General features: G+C 41.3%; 1 protein-coding gene across 1 annotated transcript in view; it reads left to right on the forward strand.

Annotated features, from left to right (window-relative positions):
• Positions 1-22,558, forward strand: part of GRIN2C (glutamate ionotropic receptor NMDA type subunit 2C) — a 67,566-nt gene that overhangs the window by 22,837 nt on the left and 22,171 nt on the right. Inside the window, exons 4-6 of the mRNA XM_042447556.1 lie at positions 5,342-5,553; positions 10,622-10,790; positions 13,437-13,590. Coding sequence (XP_042303490.1) covers positions 5,342-5,553; positions 10,622-10,790; positions 13,437-13,590 — 535 coding nt within the window. The remainder of the gene's footprint in view (positions 1-5,341; positions 5,554-10,621; positions 10,791-13,436; positions 13,591-22,558) is intronic.

Raw genomic sequence — 22,558 nt, forward strand, 5'->3', positions numbered from 1 at the left:
CAATGGGAAGTCCGTTCGAACACAATTCGAATTCACGTACTGTAAATTCACTGAACTAGCAAATTCACGTTAATGCATTCTGGCCCCACTTTCTTTTCATTTGAAATTAAGAGAAATTCCTCCTGTGTGATAAACTCCTTAGATTCTCAATCAAAGAGCTCCCCTGGTGCTTCCAATCCCAGGATTCCATAGGAGGCAGTGAGGGCGGTTAGAGTCATGCTGCTATAATTATGGAATATAATAGAGCCCCTGGTATTCACCTGTCCCAGGTGGGAATTTAAAAAAAGATCCCTTCTTTGGCAACAGTGTTTCTTTCCCCCTAATTTGTGAATATTGGGAGAATATTGGGTGGCTGAATGTTTAAATCTCCCTTCAAACATTGGTTCCAATCTAGGTAGTGACCTTACAGACATTAATTACTTGTGAAGAAATAAAAGGTAGAGGAGCAACTTCATGCTACATAATTAGCTTTACATGGGGATAGAGCCTTGTGGATGCTAGAAGGGGCATCATTTGCTGTTCAGCCTCAGGTGACAAAATGTCTTGGGCTGGCCTCCTGCTCTTAGCATCATCTCCTGTGGGGAAAATGGCATTCATTCTTTCTTGCTTGGCTTTTCCCTCTTAGGAATGGTCCCATATTGAACCGCAGCATGTGCCCAGCTGTGACAGAACATTCTGGAAGTTGTTGGCCTTTGGGTTGTGACATTCACCTGATCATGTTAGAATATTTTGGCTCCCAACTGCTGTGATAGAGTCCATTAATGGACTATGATAGAGTCCATTAATACTATGAATAATTAGAGGATAGCACTTGCATTCCTCTGTACCCCCAGTTACTTCACTATTGCAGAATAATTATTTTCTGTCTTCACAAGTGGCAAAAACTCAGGGAGGAAAATAGGTTTTTGCTTGTGACAGCTAAACAGTGCTAGTATTGTTGTTGGTATGTGTGACTCACACTCAAAGTCTAGCATATCAGAAATTTGGCTTGTTGATTTAGCAAGGCTGAGTATTGAATCAGGCTTTGTCAGAGAAAAGGATATTGATAGTATTAGAAATTCAGCAGATTAAAAAAAGCCAGGGAAGTTCATTTCTTTAGCTGATTAGGCTTATTGTTAGTTTGTATGAAGTATAAAGTATTTTGTTATCTAGTTATTCTGGTGCACAGGAAATAAACCACTTACAAAAATTTACTAGTGGTCATATTCAGATAGCCTAAGATTAGCCATCATGTTCAATTATGCTTTCCTAATCACATACCCAAAGCTGTCTATTTTGTTCATATTTTATCATAACCATATTTTTCTACAAAGAAAGAAAAACTACAACTTTAAATTCATATCATTCCATTATCTTTATTGAAAAGACTTAATTGAGGACCTCAAATCCTCAATTTTGCGACTAGCCCCCACCCCAGTCCAAAAACAGTTTTGCTTTGTCTTGCAAAAATTTCTCTTGGAAGCCCTGGGTGTGAATATAATTATCCTATCTCATAACTATGTGTTGCTAAATAGTTCTGGTTGGTTTTCCATTCTGTTTGGAAGACTGCCATAAGTATTCTGGAGGAGATAAATGCTATTAGTGGAATAATACTGGTGTTAATTAAGTATGCCATGTTGTTTATGTAAATGCTTTTCACTGACACTTCCTCTTTATGATATGATTGTCTTGGGTTGTGAAAATGCTCTCCTATGTATCATAACAATGATTGCTATTATTCTGTCAGTTCTTCTGTTAGGGCTTAAAAATAGAATGTTATGTACAGACAAAAATATGACTGCATCTGCAGTGTCAGAATATACTTTTCTGGCAACCTCTCTCAGGAACTTATCCCATTAACAAATAAGCTCTTACCTCTTCCATCTTGAATTAAGGATCCAGGATGCCCCTGGATGTTATCGTACCTAAATCACAACTTATTTAGCTGTGATGCTGCCACCCGGACGTATCCCAGGTCAAAGCCTCGCTCAGCCAGCACTTTTTCAAAGTTGGGGAGCTTCCGTCTTCAAAAATTGGCCAACTGAGCAAGGCTTCGACCTGGGATGCGGTGTCATCCTGGCTAGATAGGTGGCGATTTGGGTATGATAATATCCAGGGGCATCCCGGATCCTGAATTCAAACCAGAGGAGGTAAACTGGCTTATACGTTAATAGGATAAACTCCTCAGTATTGCATGAATTCAGAGATAGGGAGAGATGCTAACATAAAGGGGGGGGGGGGAATAGACTTATAAAACAATAATTAACATTTCCCCTCTTGATCATGCTTTGATGTGCTTTTTCTGAGTCCCATTATGGACAAGAACAAGAGCAATTTGAAAACCAACATTTGAATTTAGCAGTTAATTGCCACAAACTTTGGACAGTTCAGAACTGGTTTTGAAAATTCATGAGAAAACCTGATTACAGATAACAATATTCCTGTTTCACTGGTGCAAAAAGTCTGGTAGCCAAACTTAATTCTGAGTAATTCAATTCAAACTATGTAAAAATGTCACAAGGTTCCTAAGAAATTTTAATTGATGGATCATATGCCATATGAACTTACTTGTATGCTCAGCTCATCTTTAGTGAACTTAATTTGAGGGTCTGTGTTATCATAGATTAGAGTGGATAGTGTTAGAGGAAAGAGCCTTCTGAGTGGCAAGGCCCTGGTAACAGAACATTGTCTTCAAGGAGGCTGACCTGCAGCCCATTCACACTACCCAGTTATAGCACTATGATTCCACTTTAATTGCCATGGCTGTGGAATGTTGGGATTTGTAGTTGAGGTTTGTAGTTTGGTCAGAGGCACTAGAGGAACTCTCTGGCTGGGAATTGTAAAAGCCTTTCCCTCAGCTGCAAATCTGAGGATTCCATAGGGTGGTGCCATACTCATATGTTAGTATGAATACTTTTTTAAATGTCGTACAAGGAGGTATTAATTATCTCCTTGTATACTGTATTTTTCCAACTGCACACTGGCAGCTGAGAGCCAGTGTGGCATAGTGGTTTGAGTGTTGGTCTATGACTCTGGAGACCGGGGTTCGATTACCAATTCAGTTATGAAACCAACTGGGTGACTTTGGGCAAGTCACATGTTCTCAGCCTCAGGGGAAGACAATGGTGAACCTCTTCTGAACAAATCTTACCAAGAAAACCTCAGGATAGGTTTGCCTTTGGATCGTCATAGGTCAGAAATGACTTGAAGGCATACAACAACAGCAACAGCAACAACAAAGGTGGCAGCCAGCTAGTGTCAGGGCATAGCTCTGCTGCTGACCATTGGCTGACTGTGGAATGTATTCTGGCCCTGTACAGCTGCAGTTGCCCAGCTGGGAAATAAGCAGCCAATATTCTCAGGACCACTAGTATATAAATATGTTGGCAAAGCTATACATTGTGCCAGCATCAAATAAGATCTTGGCCCTTATCTTTAGTTATTGGTTTTTCACATATTTCTTCTCACTATGATTAAAATCCAAGGTGTGTGTGTTGCAGGGTAGATATAATTGTCATCTTGTATTTTAGATGAGCTTTGTGAACCCCAAGATTCATATTTTTGAACAGGAAAATTCAAATTTTTGTAACTTCTCTCATGTTAAGTGCTCTTGTTCCATCAGGACCCCAGTTTGATCAGAACAAATAAAAAGAAAACCAACACATAATTTTAATAAAACAGTAACACAATTGGCCCTCCATATCCACGGATTCAATCAGCCACAGCTTGAAAATATTCCACCATCACCACCTCCCCCCAAAGCAAGCCTTGATTTTGCCATTTTATATAAGGGACACTATTTTTTTATGCCATTTTATATAATGGTACTTGAACATCCACAGATTTTGGTATTCTCAGAGGGTCCTGGAACCAAACCCCAGCAGATACCAAAGGTCCACTGTAATCTTTAAAATATTTTTAAAAATATAATTAATGTAACATTATTGGAAGTGATGGAATAGGACAATTTACGATATCTCTTATCATGTGTATATTTGTAATTTTGTTTTTATTGTTTATTATTTGTTAGGTAGTCTATTAATTGTGGATTTAAGTGGCTGTAGGTCTGTATGTGGTCATTAGGTTTTGTCGTTAGTTATGTATGATTGTTTTGCACTTATTTGTTTTTTACTTGTAGTTTGTATTCTTCTTTTTTTAAAAAAATAAATATTTAAAAAAATCAGAACCAATATTAATTTTGTGCATGCTATGGAATAAAACACCACTGTACTATAGTGATTCATTATATTTTATTGTATTAATTTATTTTATATTTGCAATGTTGGTATAGTAAAACACAAGCTTTAACTATTGCTTATTAGGCATACTCCAATATTGATTTCTGATGCAACAGAGGTGGGGGGGGGGGAATAAAGAATTCTAAAAGGGTAGAACATTTTTTTCTTTTCAGTGTAAAGTTAAATGGAATAGTAATTTTAATAAGTATGAAGATAATCTTTTTGCTCTTGCATATGACAAGGAATAAGGTTTGGTTTCTCCAGGGAAGCAATTCAAATACTAGCCCCCAAGCTTGCTGGTGAGTACATTACTCAGATGTTGGCTGCAATGCCTAAATAACAGGGTTACAAATGAGATGGCAGATGGGGAGCAGGAGACCTGGGGTGAGCAGTAGGCTAGGTTGTATTCCACCTAGTTAATGGAACTGGGCAAATGTTACCAGGCAAAAGGAAACCACTCCCCACTTTCTCTATTTTAAATCCAAATCCCTTCTGCCTGCAGGTTATGATCCAGTTTATGTTTAGTCTCTGTAAATAAATATCCTATCTAGCCAATTTCCACTAGGACTTTTAAAAATCCAACACATTTAAAGTGAATATCACCAAATCTGTTTCCAAAATAATAAGTGTTATCTCGTATAGTTCCCTGCAGCAGGAATAAATGTCCAAAAATGATCTGCATTCAGTCAGGGGGAAAGAAATAAAACATCTGTCTTCTGTGTCCAGACAAAATAGGCTGAATGTTTACTGCCCTCCATTGCCCGTTGGCCTATCATTATCGTCAAATTGTCTAGTGAATTGTTCTAGGTTATAACTGCTGGGAGGTTGTAGATGTTTTTGTCTAGAAAGGGCAAGGGTTGCCATCAGCTCGCAATCCTGGCTTGCAATCTTATTTGCTTCCTTTTGTTTTCTTGGCCCATTTCATGGTACTGTTTGTCTTCGAACCATAAAGTAATAAAGACATTAGGCTCTCTGGCTTCCTTCCCTATTTCATTTGATAAAAATGTTCTGTTTGACTATGTACAATTTAACATGGCATGTTTCACAGTCTGTATGAGAAAGGTAGGGGACTTGCCGAGGGCACTCCTCTTATGTGATCTCCTGCACTGTCTGCTCTTGCACAGGTAGGAAAATGGGAGAAGGGGATCATCCACATGAAATACCCTGTGTGGCCACGCTATGGATCCTTCCTGCAGCCCATGGCAGACAATCGCCACCTCACAGTTGCCACTCTGGAGGAAAGACCTTTTGTGATTGTGGAGAACACAGACCCAACCACAGGCGTGTGTGTCCGTAATACTGTCCCCTGCCGGAAGCAGCCTAACCACACTGAAAGGTAAAGGAGGGGGAAGTGGGAAAGGAAATGGAATTCAGAGATGGGATAACTGAAGGAACTTCTGGAGCAAACTTAGAAAAGGCATATAACTTTATTCATGTTCAGAGTTGGTTTACTTGAACTATAAAACAATACAATTTCTCCCCTGGCTGGCTTTCGAGTAAACCTTTATACATTCTCCAGTATCTGTTGTCTTCCCCATGAAAAATATGTGCATCTTACAGGCTATTATGTTTTAACTGGTACAGTATATCTATATGCCTTCTTTTTCTTCACAGAAAAGGCAAAATAAGGCAGACAGGCAGGCACAATTTACATCTATCGTTTTATGATCTAACAGGATGAGAAGTGGAGATCTGGAGCTCATTCACACTATATAGTTGTAGTGCTATTATTGCACTTTAACTGTCATGGCTCCATCCTCCAAAATTGTGCAGTTTGTAGTTTCATCAGAGTTACCAGAAGAGCTCCTTGGCTGAGAATTTTAAAAAACCCTTCCTAACTGCAAATTCCAGTCTTCCATAGGATGGAGCCTTCTCAGTTAAAGTGAAACAACAGTGCTATAATTGTGTAGTGTGAATGGACCCCTCATATCCTCATTTTCCCAGAATTCAGACAAAGGGATGATAGGTAATCTTTACCGTGAGTTCAGCAGTTGGGCTGTGACTGAGGATGGCTCCATAGCTTACGGGGCAAACAGACTCAGTCGTTTTTACACTGGTGACATTTCCTACAGTTGTCTACCAGTGTCTCCTTTACTGGGAGTCCCACTGCTGAAGAATAAGCTACAAACTTCAATGAGTCTTTCAGGTGTTGTTCACTCTAGTACTTGGACTGGATGTTTGCACTTAAAACAATCTAGTTACAAGTTGACTGGCTCAAGTAATGCCAGGATTGTATGCTGACCTGGCCAGGAAGTAAATTTGGGTGGACTATTGTGGCCGTCCAGATGTTGTTGAACTGCACATTCCATCAGCACTACAATGGTGAGGATAGTGCCTCATAACAGGTACAATCTTCTGACTTTATGAGGACATCTGGAATGGGGAGAAGAGGTGCCCTTTCTATTAGAGTCTATGTAAAGTAAGAGGACCAAACTTGTTGTGCCCCCTACAGTAGGATGCATGTTGAATGGGAGGAACGAGAAGAAAAGAAGCATCAGTGTGGGACATTTTGCTAACTTTCTCATTTCAAAGGATGGGCATGAAGGTCCACAACTGGCAATCTGGTATACTTTTAATCTGGCATACTCTGGACATGTTGTCTTACAGTCCCCATCACCCCATCTAACATGGACAGTGCTAGTTGGGAAAGATGGGCAACAGTAGTCCACTACATCTGGAAGAGACCAGGTTGGCAGATGCTGCTGTTGTGAGTCCTCTTTTTATATCACATTTCTCTCCATCTCTCTCTCTCTCTATTGCTAGTGAGTATGTGATTCAATATTATTATTATTATATTTATAAAGCACTGTAAATTTGCACAGCGCTGTACATGTACTTGTGTCTTGGGCTGGGAAGGGAACAAGAATCTGAAAGACAACACCTGAAGGATTCATTCATGCTAAAAACACATTAGAAGTTGGAAGAAAAATGAATCTAAATAGACATAATTTAATTTAGATCACACAATCAATTGAATTTGTATAAACTTTTGTTGATATTTGGGTGATGAACCTTGCCTGTGATATTCTTGTGATTCCAGTCTGGTAGCTGATGGATGAAGACATCGGCTATCTCTCCAACACAGGAACAGAGCAAAGCTCCAAACACAAGCGTTTGGCTTGCTTGGAAGAATGCCTGGAGAAACAGCTGCTAGATCAAAGAATCATTCTCCAGCAGTTCATTCCTAAGAGAGCTTTATTGCTTTGTTTCAAATAACACGAGCTAATCACCACGATACAAAATCTCTTACCAACCGACACACCACACTATCTCAAACTCCCACAATCCCACAGCACAACATTTTGCTTATATACAGAATTACCATGAGGCGACCACTAAGCCCAGCCTCTTCCTATACAAGTTGCTATGCACCATAGACACCAATCCCTCTTCAGACTGAAGACATAGCATATTTACATTTAGTTCAGCTCAGCTGACCTTGAGCATCCGGCTGCTGCTCTGGACTCCAGCTGTAGCCAATTTAGGCTTCTGCAACCATTGCTAAATCTGAACATTTTCACCTTCGTTACATTAACAACTTTATACAACTATGATGGCTGCTGGATCATGGTATCATAGTGGTTAGTTTGAAATGCCATTTGTTCCTTTCTCAAAGTGTATCAGAAGTGGGAGTTACTTTGATTGAGGGAAACAATTACCAGTCAATGGAGATTTTCAGTTTTGTACTGCTGATTATCAAGGAAAATGTTGTACTGCCAAAGAGAAAGGTAGTTAGCTTTAACAAACCAGTGATTTCTAGCTAGCTGAATCTTGGAGATCACAGTTGCAAGACAGGAGGACATTCAGTTAAGTGCATCTTTTCCTGTCACTGTATCTGCATGCTGGGAAAATATTCATTCATTGACTTTTTCTTTGAATCGGTCAAAGGTAGAACAGCCCTACCCCAAGAAAATGGTGGCAACCCCTAGAGAAGTAAGTGTGCCAGCAGAAAAGGCCACTTTCTGGGGGTTGGAAGCAGAGTACTGTTTCAACACTGGCAGCTCAGCTTTATTCCAAGGCTGCTACCCTCGGTACAATGCCTCTGGCTTGCATGTACAGTTGGAACTCCTAACACCATGAAAAGTTTTATAAGTGCAGTGTTTCCTAGCTGGCTGCTTGGTGAACTGGTTCATCAGTTATATTGTCAGGGCAGGCTATGTGTGGCAACCCAGCCTGCAGATTTCAAGGCTATGACTGCTCCTGAGAGGCAGCTAGCTGGAAAAGTGATCAGGGCAGTAAGGCTGGCCACCACAAACCCTGTTGGGACCCAACCTGAAAAGTTGGCCCATTGCTATTAATCACCTGTCTCTTGCTAACCTCTGCAGTTCTCCGATCAAGGTTGTATCATCAGCCAACCTGCTGGCTGAGGGAACAGTTACTTTCTTCTTCTAAAATCAATACCGGTTGAGAACTGGCAGAAAGCACTCAGTTGTTACAAGAATTCCTTCCAGGAATTCTGAAAGGCTCTTCTAGGTGCTATTTACAACACCTGAGTGGAACAGGCTACCAGAGAAAGACCAGCAGAGAAGTGTCTCATAGCTGGACACACAAATACTGAAGAATGATGTCAGTGCTATGTGTCCAACTATAGTGACTATAGTGATCTAACAGGATGATTCTGTGTCATCACCACCCAGCTCTTCACCAGCTAGGAAATGGCTGTGCTAGGAGGGAGATTCAGCAGCTGAAAGGTGCATGAGGGGGAAGATGTTATTTTGTTTCATATGGCACAACATACACTACATCTTAGTTTTAAAATACTATTAAAGGTACTGGGGCCCTGTTCTACATTCATACTGAAGCCGTAATCTAATTCTGCCTAACTGCAAAATTAGGGGCTGAACACACCGCCCCTAAGGGGTAGCCTGCAGCTGCCCCTTTCAGTGCTGGATCGGGGCCACTACATACTTTGGCCCTGATATGGCATTTCTGTGGTGCAAAAAGAAGCTGCAAAAAAGCAGCTCTTTTTTATGCCATGTAAAGGGCTCCTTTGCTGCCATGGCGGCACCTTCTGGCACTCCTTTTGGTGCTGCATCATCTGGACACAGTGCCAAAGGAGTGCCGTGATACTGCCTGTCATGTGGTCAGGCGCATGGCATAACAGGAGCATCAGAGCAGCATCGGGGCATGCATTGTGTGGACACCAGGCGCTCATTCTGCCCTGAGGCCGGTTTATAACGCTCGTCTCTACAGTCTTTTAATCAGATTCGTGACTCCATCCCCCACATGTTCCACAAATGTTTTGAACAGAGAGGAAACAAGAACATGATTCTGGGAAATTAGCATAGCACAAACTAGAGACATGTTAAAATTCCTGTGGAATGGCTCAGAAATAGTTGAGACTGTAGATGTCATTATGAATGTCAAGCCATGCAAAATTTTAAGGAAGTCTCATTTCAAGGTGGGACATCAGAGATTTCTTACAGGACTGCACACAGTGCTTTTCCTGTACCAGGAGGAAGTGTGAATATTTCCTCTATTCCTTGGAGGAATGTCCTCTTCTTCCAACTTACTCTTTGAAAGTGATCCTGCCCCCCATTAGCCATTCACTTAGTGGTAAGCAGAGAATCTTTCCTGAAGTTTAGCAATGATCACCAATTGCTGGGTAATATAAGACCAAGACACTGTCTTTACTGCAGTGGTTACCCCTTTGCTTAGTCAGTTTCTTGTGACTTATGAGACATTGCCTCCACTCTTCCATTTGCATCAGTTCTCCCAGAAGCTAGAAGCTTGTAGAGCTCTTTTTTTTCATCATTCACTCTTGCTCTCCTCCTTTTCTCCATTCCCTTAACCCGCCTCCCCACAAACACCCTGCTCCAGAACTTCACAACTGCTTAGGGTGCAATAACAGAAATAAGTACATGTTGACAGCTGGAGGGTGTGTGAGCATTTATGTCTGTGTAACTGTCTTCTGTAATGGCCATCACATAGAAAGATCAGCTCATGAGGTAACAAAGGTGGGAACGTCAACCTTTATTGCCACTGATTAAGTTATACAGCTCATTTTACAATACATTGCATCCTCTGATTGGGAGATGTGCCATTATTCAGTGCCATGCTAATCTCTTTCTCATTCTCTGTTATTGTGCTTTTATGAAGACAGCAGCACTGCAGACTGTAGGTACCTGAGGCTGCCAAGTCCATCTGGCGTTTGAGTTACAACTCCTCTGAAGCAGAGCAATGGAGGCAATAGCTATAGTGTTGCTTTGAGTAGCAAGACTTTGGTTCAGAATGTTTTGGTACTTAAATGTTTCAAGAGATAGAGAGATATTTGTTTATTTATTTATAACGTTTATTATGTCCCCCTTCTTTTATCTAAAAGGTTGTGGCCTTGGCATGACCATAGCAAGAAAAGGAAAGGACTAAATCAGTTTTGATCTATGTGTTTAATATATTTCTTTCAGTGGGGATGGACCTATGGACCCCTATACTAAACTCTGCTGCAAAGGCTTTTGCATTGATATCCTAAAGAAGCTAGCCAAGACTGTCAAGTTCTCCTATGATCTCTACCTTGTGACAAATGGGAAGCATGGGAAAATAGTGGACGGTTTCTGGAATGGCATGATTGGAGAGGTAAGGGGATAGAGATCCCAAACATCAAAGTCTCTTAGAATACTACATGCCATTTGCATAATGTGAGGAATAGATAGGTCACCCAGTGTTCAAGAGAGTCCAGATGTGGGACCAGGGCTGGATCATAATTGGTTCAACTGGTGTATTTCCTGCAGGCCTCTCACTAAATAGGGCGCCCGTACTGAAACAGAAAAGGGGGAGAACTTTGTCCAGTCACTTTATGAATCTCCCAAAACTTCCATTAATACCCATGTTTTGTAGATTGCTTGTTTTACTGAGTAAAATACATTATGAACAGGCTGTTATGCTCACATTGAAGTTGGCTGGGTGCAAATGGGTTCACATTTGAAGATTTTTGTGCTACTACCTATTGTACTTTGTAATTTTTATTTTATTTTAATTTATATAAATAAAATATTTTATTTATTTATGATCATAGAATAGCTTACACATGTTCACAAAAGGACCCCATATTTTTGGAACTTTTCCAGGGAGCTGGTACATCTGGAGGAAGTGGCAGACTCTGGGATTTAGAGCTGAGGATCTTTTGCACTACACAGTCAAAGCACTATGATTCCACTTTACTGCTATGGCAACTTCCTATGGAATTTTGGGGTTTCTAGTATGGTCAAAGGTGCCACAAGCGCTCTCTGGCTGAGAATTCTAAATGCCCCTCCTTAAACTACAAATCCCAGGATTCCATAAGATATTGTCATGGCAATTAAAGTAGAATTATAGTGCTATAACTGTGTAGTGCAAAAACACCCTGGTTAGTTTAATCCTTGAAGGCTACCAAACCAGGTAGTTTGACCCTGGTAATAATCCCATTGCATCTATTAGAACTTGTGTCTCTCAATTGATGCAGGCAGACATCTATAACCAGGGAGTAGAGAAGACAGTTTTATCAGAGCTGTTAGGAATGGAATAGAAATATTGAGACATTACAGCAAATTCAGCTTTAGTGTGCTCCAGCCACTTTGCAACAGCCTTACAAGAAGTCATAAATCCATCTGAATTGGCTGCCTCTGATGTATTTCAAGTCACTGTGAGTCAGCAGAGCAGCACTAAGTGGCCTGCCTGTGTTGTGTGTTGGCAAATTCGGCTAAGTATCCGTAAGAGGAAAAGAAAAGGCAGAGCTGGGCAGAAATCAAGCAAAGGGTATTATTAGATATATAGCCCTATATTTCCCCCACTCACAAATATGAGAATTATTTTTGCTTCAGGATTCCAGCTATTAAATTTTTCCACAACAGAGGAAGCGCTAAGGCTTCTGAAAAGTCAGGACATGACAGTGAATTGGACAAGCATCAGAAACATTTTTTTCCTGAGCAGTATTGGTCAAATTCTTAAGCCATTTCCTCTTTGCTTTTGGGAAAGTTGAAGTGGTCCTTTGATGCAACCAAGCCCTTTTCCATCCCTCAAAACATTCAGGTTATGGAATTTCTTCAGCTGAGGATTGACTCTCAGCTGTGCCAATGGGGGGGAGTGGAGTATAGCAGATAGATAGAGACAAGAGTTGGTCTCTGGTATAGCAAAACATTCTCAAATGTTTGGCACTAGGCATGGAACAGCATCATTTGGGCTACAGTTCAAGTAGCAAAAAAGGTATTTGAGCTTGGGATTGCCTTTGTTCATTGAAAGAGGTCAAAGAGGTACTACTTGAAAGAAGATTGGCCAAAGAAGAGAGTTCACACTTGAGCTGAGACTAAGCTCTTTTGCATACTACACAGTTATAGCAATTTGATACATTACTACTACTACTACTACTACTACTACACTAAAAACAATGAAAACCATACATTTAAACTATTAAAAAGCAATTATTTAAAAAGTACAATTAGTGTAATACAACACACTCTTAAAAGTGTTTCCTTTAATCTTCAGTTCTGGAAGAAAAAAAAAGAACAGTTGGAATTAAAAATGCCTTTGACTGGATGAAAGGACAGTGAGGAAGGATTATCCTTGACTCCCTAGGAAGGGAGTTCCAGAACCTAGGAGCAGCCAGTTTAGCTGCCATGACTGCATCCTAAGGAATCCTGGGATTTGTAGTTTGGTGAATCTTTACAGATTTCTGGCAGAGAATTTTAAATACCTCACAAAGCTACAAATCCCAGGATATCAAAGGACTGAGCCAAAACTACCAAATAAAATGGAATCAACGTGTTATAAAGTGAAATCAAAGTGTGAAATAGAGAGTGGCAACATATTTTATCTGGGTTTTTCATGTGAATAGGCCCCTTCAAAGTGCTGGTGCATGCTTACTCAGAAATAAGTCCAAGTAATTCAAGAAACATTACTCACCTGATTCCTGTTGGTGTGCTATGCTAGTGAGGCAGTGACAGCAAGAGGCAAAAGGCCAGGGATGCAGCTGCCACATAGGAAGGAAAGCACTGGAGAAATAGGATGTTCAAAGGTGGCAGATGCTCAAACCTTCCCTCAGTGCTTCTGCTGTGCACCCCTGGGAAAAGGCAACTGCTGGCACTACCTATCTGGTATCGATCTCCAAGATGCAACAAGAGACAGGGAAGGAATCTACCTGAGTGAAACATTGTGCTTTATTGTGTGGAGCTGGTTTTGTGTGTGTGTGTGTGTGTGTGTGTAAGGATTTGTTATGTCTCTTTCTCTTTCTGTTTCTCAAAACTCAAGGTGTACTACAAGCGAGCAGACATGGCCATTGGATCCCTTACCATCAATGAGGAGCGCTCTCAAATCGTAGACTTCTCTGTACCCTTTGTGGAGACAGGGATCAGTGTCATGGTAGCCAGGAGCAATGGGACCGTCTCACCATCTGCTTTTCTAGGTATGAGCAAATGTCAACAGTCATGAATAAAATGTTGCAGTGTGGAGGGCTTCTATTCACTGTTCCAATCAGCCATCCATACTGTTCTCTACAATACTCCCATTCTGTTTTCTCTCTCAACTGTTCTTTTACAGCACCATCACACCACGCACCTCCTCTGAGCCTGCTTAGTTCTCTTTGGGCTGTTTTGAGGGGTTCTGCCTTCCTTTAGGCACCAGCAACCCATGCAAGGCAGGATTAGGGGCTTTCTCTGTTCAGATCATTGGCCTTTAGGATTTCCTCCTACTGATCTTGTGTACCTCTGCAAGCCTCAAGGGTTCTCCTGTTCTGCTCATGTCTGCATCTTGGACACAGGTGCTACTGCTTTAGCATATAAACAACAACACTCATACCTAATGCTAATGATAGGCTCATACCTAATGAGTTGTGACACTCTAGGTATTGGACATCTTAATAGATCATATTTGTCTCTTTGTGGATGTAAGTAGGACAAGTAAAGTCAACAGAGAACTGGAAGATGAGAAGGCAATGTGGAATATCCAGTGCTATAATTTTAAAAAAGGGAGATGTTTTTCAACACTGCTAACAGTAACCAACGACAACAAAAACAAATGTAGTTTTGACTTGCTCTAAAGACAGAGGATGCCCAGAATCTGTTTGAAATGCTGGACGGATAATCCTTTGCATAAGAAAGTTGAGTGTTCAGTTAGAGATGGACAATTAGTGTTGATAGTTACAAATATAGAATAACTAGATCTATGGTCAGCAAACTGTGCTCTTTAAAGGATTTTGGACTTCAGCTCTCAGAATCCCAGACTATTGGCCAACATGGCTGAGACTTCTGGGAGCTGAAGTGCAGAATCTGTTAAAGGGCACAGTTAGGGGACCACTGAATTAGATGATTGATCAGAGATCACAGGTAAAGCACAGTCAGGTGAATAGGGTACAGAAATTGTCAAGAAGTAATAGCTTGAAAGGTTAAGAAAAACGAAAGAGGAAAGTAAGCAGGAGTAAAAAAATCCAACAATGAACCTGAAAGAGTGCATTTTATCTTGCTTTTTGAATTGGCAGCAAAAGTCATGTGAATGGAAACACTAAATGGAAAGTGTATAAAAAAGGCTGATAGTATGGAGATATTATCAGAAATATAGCTCCAAACTATTCCCTTTCCCACAACAAAAGAAAGATAGCAGGGCTTGGGAGAGTAAGAGCTGTCAAGATATATGATGGTCATTACAACCCTGTTATCTACCACATGGGTTTATTCCATCAGTGAAGGAAATGTATTTAGGCTGGTATTACTTGCCCTTAACAAATTCATTTTGACACTAGTACCAGCTATATGTTGTTCTGTTGGTTTTGTTGTGTTCCTTCAAGTTGTTTCTGACTTATGGCGAGCCTAAGCAAATGTATCACAGGGTTTTCCAGGGCTGAGAGTGTGTGACTTGTCCAAGGTGACCCAGTGGGTTTCCATTTTTTCAGTCATTGTCTAGGTTGGAATTCTGACCACACAGTGACACCCCCCCCCCCATCAGCTGTGGTGGTAGTGTGTCTCTGAGTCATTTTTGACTTATGACAACCCTAAAGTCATCCCTATCATATGGTTTTCTTGGCAAGATTCTTCAGAGGGGATTTATCATTGCCATTCTCTGAGGCTGTACAGTCCCCTCAAAATGATCATCTCTGGGTTGTTGAGAGTAAAGAGATGTGACCAGCTATTTCCTTTAGCTGGAAGTGCTTTAAGGACCTCATCTTCAGGGTTGTACCACTGGTCCCCAGAGGCTCCTGTGGTTGCCTGTCTCAACACATCCATCTATATGTAAATAACTGAACATTTGCTGTTGGTCCTCTTGAACTTCAGCAACCTGGAAATTTGTTTGGCAGGGTAAGGGGCAACTGCATGGCTTACAAGGTGGTTTTGGGGGTGGGGTAACATTGGGTGAAATAGCTACAGAGTCATAGCTAGGTGAGGCACCAGTATCTTGGCCAATATTTTTAACTCCCACATTTTTTGGCAACAACAACATCACCTTTGGGGTGATTCATTGTTGTTGGTGCTAAAAATGCCCCTCACACACATGTCATGGGATTTTGGCACAGTTTTTTGCTTCATCTGGGCTGTTTTAGTCCCAGAAGAATTATTTCTTCAACCAGGGTGTAACTGCCAGGTCTGTCCCAAGCCTAAAACACCAGGACCCTGAAACCATATTGAAATTGTCCTTCATTCCCTATAGGGTCGTGGAGAGCATTTTTAGCATTTAAAATAGTGGGGCAAAGATTTTGAAAAGTGGAGGATGTGGTGGGGTGTTGGCAATATAGGGGGGCCATGCAACCTGGCAGTTTCCCACCCTTAGAGTTGAGATGAAGATCTTCAGGAACCTGGCACTTTACTTAAGAAGAACTGTAGCTTATGTAGTTAATGAGGTTCCACAGAGAAAGTCTTACTAAGGGACATTTGACTACCTTTTACCCCGGATCCGGAATCGAATCTTGCACATGAAGTTCATATTGGCCCCGAATCTCTCATAATTGAATGCGAGGCATGCACAACCATTTCGTGGCAAATGCCCCTTGGTGCGCATCATTTGGAATCAGTGGAAAAGCCATCTCTTTTGAAAAAAACGGGGTCCGGCGAATATGAACTTGCCCCCGATCATGATCGGGGCAAGTTCATGGGAGGGATTTAGGTCAGAGGGAGGGCAGTGGGCAGGGCATTCACTCCCCTTCATCGGGGTGAAGGAAGAGGAGGAAGGAGCCGGAGGAAGGATGGAAAAAAGGGGAATCAGGGTGACAGGAGGCAAAGGGTGACAGGAGGCAAAAAAGGGGAATCGGGGTGACCGGAGGCAAGGTGGGACAGGAGGCACAAAACGGGGAATCGGGGTGACAGGAGGCAAAGGGTGACAGGAGGCAAAAAAGGAGAATCGGGGTGACAGGAGGCAAAGGGTGACAGGAGGCAAAAAAGGGGAATCAGGGTCACAGGAGGCAAAGGGTGATGGGGCAAAAAAGGGGAATCGGGGTGACAGGAGGCAAAGGGTGACAGGAGGCAAAAAAATGGGAATTGGGGTGACAGGAGACAAAGGGTGACAGGAGGCAAAAAAAAGGGAATCGGGGTGACAGGAGGCAAAGGGTGACAGGAGGCAAAAAAGGACAATCAGGGTGACGGGGCAAAAAAGGGGAATCGGGGTGACAGGAGGCAAAGGGTGACAGTGGGCAAAAAAGGAGAATCGGGGTGACAGGAGACAAAAAAGGGCAGTCAGAGGGGGGAACTGGAGAAAGTGACAGAGAAGGAGGAGGAGGATGAAGGACCTGGGGGGAAGAAGGGGACCATGGAGGGCATTCTATAATGGAGCAGGAAGAGGATAAGGAAGGAGCAGGACGAAGTGTCAATTCAGGGCACGTCAGAGAGAGGCCACAGGATGGAGCTCGCACCAGGCTGCTTTCTCTATTTATTATTTTTTAAAATTATTTTTGACAAACTATATGCTTGTTTTTAGCAATAGGTAGATAGATATATAGATAGAATGTAAGCAGGACGAAGGGTCAATTCAGGGCAGGTCAGAGGGAGGCCACAGGATGGAGCAAGCCTCCCTCTTGCACCAGGGAGCTTTCCCTTAACAAAAAAAAATTTTTTAAATTATTTTTGGCATTCTATGCGCATGGTTTTTGCTTCAGGTAGATACATATTTAGATAGAATGTGGCTAGCTGTTTGTTCACTTTCCCTTTCATTTCCTTGCTTCCAGCAAAGGAAATTCTGCAAAGAGCACTTTGCAAGAGGCTTTTTTCCTTTGGGAATGCTACAATGCGAATGTTACAACGTTTCTCTTTCCAAGTTGGCAAATTGATACAGAATTCTTTTGCTACTGTCTTTAAGGAATTCAGGGGTAGCCTAGGGAAAGCAAAGAATGCATGATATCCTTTTCTGGCATTCCGAGGTGAGGAATTTATTATTATTATTATTATTATTATTATTATTATTATTATTATATATGTATGAGGCATTCTGGGGTGTCAAGGATGCAGAGATGGCATTAGCTTGCATTTGGGGGTTAAAAACGGGATCAAGGGAAGATCATAACCTGCACTGACCCAAATACCCACAACACACACACACACACATATATGAGGTTTTTAATTTGACAAAATATGCTCATACTGGCACCTGGTTGTTGTTTTTTAAAAGGAGGGGGGACACACACTTCTGATGGCCCAATGAGTGCAGGAAATGTCACCTATGACAATCACAGAAGTAAATTTGATTGACAGCAACTTTAACCCAATTTCTCCGAGAGGGCATTCAGGGTTAAAATACCCTGTTTGGTAGTCAGCACTTGCTTCCGAAGGGATTCGGGGGGGGGGGGGGGGGTGGAAACCGAATCTTCCCAGTTCCTTTCAGTGCAAAAAGGTCAGTCTGAATGGGACTTGAAGATGTGGTTACTGTTTGGGCCATAAACAATATTGGAGGCAGTGATGGTAATGACCTCAAAAATCTCCTCTTTTCCTCTGATCTCAATTATTTATTCCCCCATCTGCAAAATGAAAAGTTTGGGATGCACATACAGTATTTCTGGCTGTAGCCCCATATGTCCCCTTGCTTTGATTCGAATCTGCAAAATGTTTCCTGTAAAGCCAGCATCTGGGCAATTTAATCAATGATTTTATGGAGTTCTTCATGCTCATCAGGGAAAATTTAGGGGGAAAAAATTGTAGCTGAGATCATTCATCCTGACTGTTCTGCTCCATCACATCTATGTGGCTGGACTTGTCAGCTGCCAAATGCATCAACTACATTGTGACATCTTGAGCAATTTCAGAAAAGATACCAAGAGGGATGCAACAACACTTATATATTACTTCTGGATGTTGAATCAACAATGTTAAGAGTTAATTTATCACTTAAATTTCATTTTTATCACAGGCCAATTAAGTTGCTAGCAGTCCCTCTGGTAAAATCTTTCAGTTCCTGAGTGCTAAACAACCCATGCATCGCACTAGTTAAAGCTTCACCTTATAGCTTCATCAATGGTTCTTGGCGTCTTAATGTTGGTCCTCTAAATTTCTTTGAGCGGGGGTCCTTTAATTCTTTACATCATCCCATAACACACACATACTTTAAAAAGTTTCATATACTGTAATTCCATTATTATATATTAAGCATAGCTTCTACTCATTGTGGCAGTGGTGCTACTTACTCTTTTATTGATTCATTTGCCTGTGAGGGCAGTTCATAGGGATGTGAATGTATTTTTATAGCTGATTGTATTGTTATGGCTTTGGGTCAGAGTGATGCTGGTTAATGGCCTAGGATTGTTAGTTGATGTCTCTTTATGGGCACTAATTGTTGGGCAGTTTCTTGATACAGAAATCTCTGGAAAGTTTTGAATAGAAGAGTTGTCAGACTTGGAAGTGATACATGTATTTCTGTGCATTTGGGATGGGGAATGGGTGTACATTGTCTGTTTGTGAATGAGGGGGCAGGAGATTAGGGGATACACAGCAATTAGGGGATAGACAGAGTGCTTTGAGACTGTCAGTTCCTTCCCAATAATTGATCCTCCACTGGAAGTTCAAAGTGGAATTGCAATTGACTTTCTGCCAAGACATTTGGCAAGGGTTTAGTGCTTAGTGTGTGTATATTTCACTTTGTTCCACCCGCACTAGCAGAAGCAATATAGTCATTTAGGCAGGGAAAGGACAATTCTTTTGGAACCTTCTTCCTTGATCAGTTTAAAACAAAACAAAACAATTTTAAAAGCACATTTTAAAATGTAAGTGCTTACTGCCTGTATGTTTGCAAAGAAATAGAAATTACCAAAGGTGCTCTAATGTGTCACCTCCCTTGTCTGGATGGTCTTTCTCTCTGGATTTAATGTATGAAAGGGGCTTTCTTGTTTTAGCATCTGGGAGCTCTGAGCCAAGGGCAAACCTAGATTTTTTGGTTCTAGGGTTTTGTATCAAAAGAAGGGTTACACCAAAGATGTATTTGCTTCCACTGTGCAGAGTTCCCTCGGAGATAATTTGTTCAATGCCAGGTGAGGACATTGACTTCTCATTGGCTACCATGACAGTCCCTCGAAGGTATGCAGGCAGGGCTTCCTTAGACATCACCCTCCTCCTTCCTGTTGTGAAACCAAAGCTGTCACTTACTTCATTGCCTTTTCTCAGCACCAACCATCATCTATACCAAAAGCTTAAGGCATTCAAATATTCGTTTTAAAAAACAGGGGTGCAGAGTGGAAACAGAATTATCATTGCAACTGAGTGCAAGGTTGAATAAAGGTTTGGGAGACTGCAAAGACCTCATTACAGAAACAAAGGGGATTGTTTATACCATATTACTTACAATAATAGCCACAGGAAAAATAGGTTAATGCAGCTACACATGTACCAGAACCTCAAATGATAAATTAATGTTGGCACATAGCTATTTAAATGAGCACTGGCGGATGTTTCTGTGTAAGAAGGAACATATCCAGCTTTCTATCATTCAATAGTTTAAAAATAGGCTCATATATTACATTTTGCAAGTTAGAAGCTCACAGTGTGGTACTCAGCAAGTGACTTACATCTCCCACAAGGGATCAAACATTACACTGTCATATTCCAAGAATTTTTGAAATGTTGTTCTTGAGACTTAGGACTTTTTGACTTTTGACATAGCAAATGATTGCTTACTTTAGGACTTCAAACTGAAACTTCCTTAACAGTTGGGTAGACTTTAATCAGGTTGTTCCAAACCATTTTGCTCCCTGAAGTGAAACAGCAAATGATACTCCTAAATTAAAAGATGCCATGTTGGAAGAAAGGTGGGATATAAATTAAATACAAATAAATGAAGGTGCATAGTACCCAAAGACCTTGATCTTATAGGTGTACTCATGGTGTATGAAAATCTGGTTCTAATGTTTTCAGTCTTAAATTTGTCTCTGCATCTGTTTGCAAATATTTTAAGACTATGCATCAAAGTTCATGTGCATTTTCATACATATTTCTCCTGTTTTTGTACAGAATTCCATCCAATGTATGTATTGGCAAGCAATTTCCCCTAGAAGAATGCATTTGTGTCCAGTTCTTTCATGCTTATACATGTTTCTACCTACATTTCCTCCCAATTTATGGATTCGTACACACACTTTTTATTGGAGAACCAATATGAATACTGGGGATAACTTGTGTTCTGACTGATATATTGGTATGGGAAGTGCAAATTCAAATTGAATAAATTTCTCCTCGACCCCTGATTGGGAGGGAGATAACGTCCCTTTTCTTAATTCCGTATTCCACATCCTCCAACCATTAGAGCTCCCTCTTCTATCACAATCCCTCTGCTCCCTGGCCATTTTCTTTAGAAAAGATGTAGCACCTGTGTGTGGAGTGCAGGAGAGTTCTCTCTCTCTCTCTCTCTCTCTCTCACACACACACACACACATACACCCAATTTATTGAAAAATAAACAGAAGAGAATTGCCTAGTCCCATCTATAATAGTTATCTAAATCAGCCACTCTTCAACCTGACGACCATGCCATCTGGGGATGGTGGGAGTTGTCAGCCAATACATATGTAAGACACTGGATAGGGACAGGCAGATTAGATGTATGATGAGCAAGCTGGGGAACTGGAGAAGAGATGGGATCCTCTTGCTGATGTTGTTGGTTCTCCTCCTTACTTCCTCTCTCCTTCTCCTCCCTGTATCATCTGCTTCAAGATGCTGATGAAGTGCATCTGATGCCATCTGATAAAATTTTCTGTCCTCCCTGACAGGGAAGGACAAGCTGACAAATGGGCCTCGGTTGCTGTATTTTGAGGGCCTAATTTAATCCCATCCTTCAACCTGCCCTTTAATGCAGGAGCTTTCCCTTGCCTTCCCACTCAATCTGTGGCTGTCATCTGACAAAACCCATCTCTCTCTCTCTCTCTGTTTGTTTGTTTTTCTCTCTCTCTCATTCTCTCTCCCCCCTCTCTCTTCTTTTTAAAAAAGCATGTGCCTTTTTGTAATTGTGCAACTTCCCCCCTTCCACATTTTGAACATGCCCACATGGCAAAGGAGGGAGGAAGATGTGGGGTTTCAGTCAGCAGAACACCTCATGCACATAGCCTGAGTTGGCATACTCCATCCTTCCTCTGGAAGGCAGTGAGAAGAGCTGGCTTTCTACCTCGCTGCCCCTTGAAACCTACAGGTGAAATGGGAGATGTACATACTTGCCAGCATTTTGTAGATGAAAACTGGGACAGCTTTCTGGTGCCCAGGCAACAACAGAGTGTGGTCCAAGTGGCAAAAATTATAAGTGTGGGAGAACCCACAAGCTAAGAGAGGCGGCTGCAGCTGTCCAACAGGGAAGCCTCTCACCTCTCCTACTTTTGTACATTGAATTCAGTTTGTGATAACCAAAGGAAGTTTACAGAGAAACTGGGACATTTTTAAACCACCTGAAAAGTGGGAATGCAAAGAATTAATTGGAATTGTCCCTGCCAAATCAGGATAGTTGGAGAGTACAGATGTAGTCCCTGTGGTTCCTCCTGCTTCTTCCTCCCCACTCATCACCTGCCTGCCATGGCTTATCCTGTCCCACTGTGCAATCCAGCAGGCAGAAAAGAGGCAGAGCAAAGGACTGGGAATATGATGGGTGAGTAAAATTGCAGCTGGCACATCTCCCACTTAACCAGCCTTTTGAAATGCACAAAGCAAAGCTCTGGGTTGTAATCTGGCAACTGATTCCCTCATTATTTATTTATTACTTTTAAGTCTTGAAATGGGAATGGCTTGTGGAAGGATTTCCATATTGTGAAAATGTTGACCCTGGGAACAACACGGAGCCAAATATGGACTAGAATATAAACTGAAATCTTGAAAAGCCTTTTATAATTATTTTGAGAGGAACCATGCTCAGTTTTATTCCTTTGTTCATGAACGATCAGCTGTTAAACAGGTGAATATATTTTAAATACTCAAGCAGATGGTCATGGGGGA

Source organism: Sceloporus undulatus, chromosome 2, assembly GCF_019175285.1.
Source record: "Sceloporus undulatus isolate JIND9_A2432 ecotype Alabama chromosome 2, SceUnd_v1.1, whole genome shotgun sequence".
NCBI lineage: Eukaryota > Metazoa > Chordata > Lepidosauria > Squamata > Phrynosomatidae > Sceloporus > Sceloporus undulatus.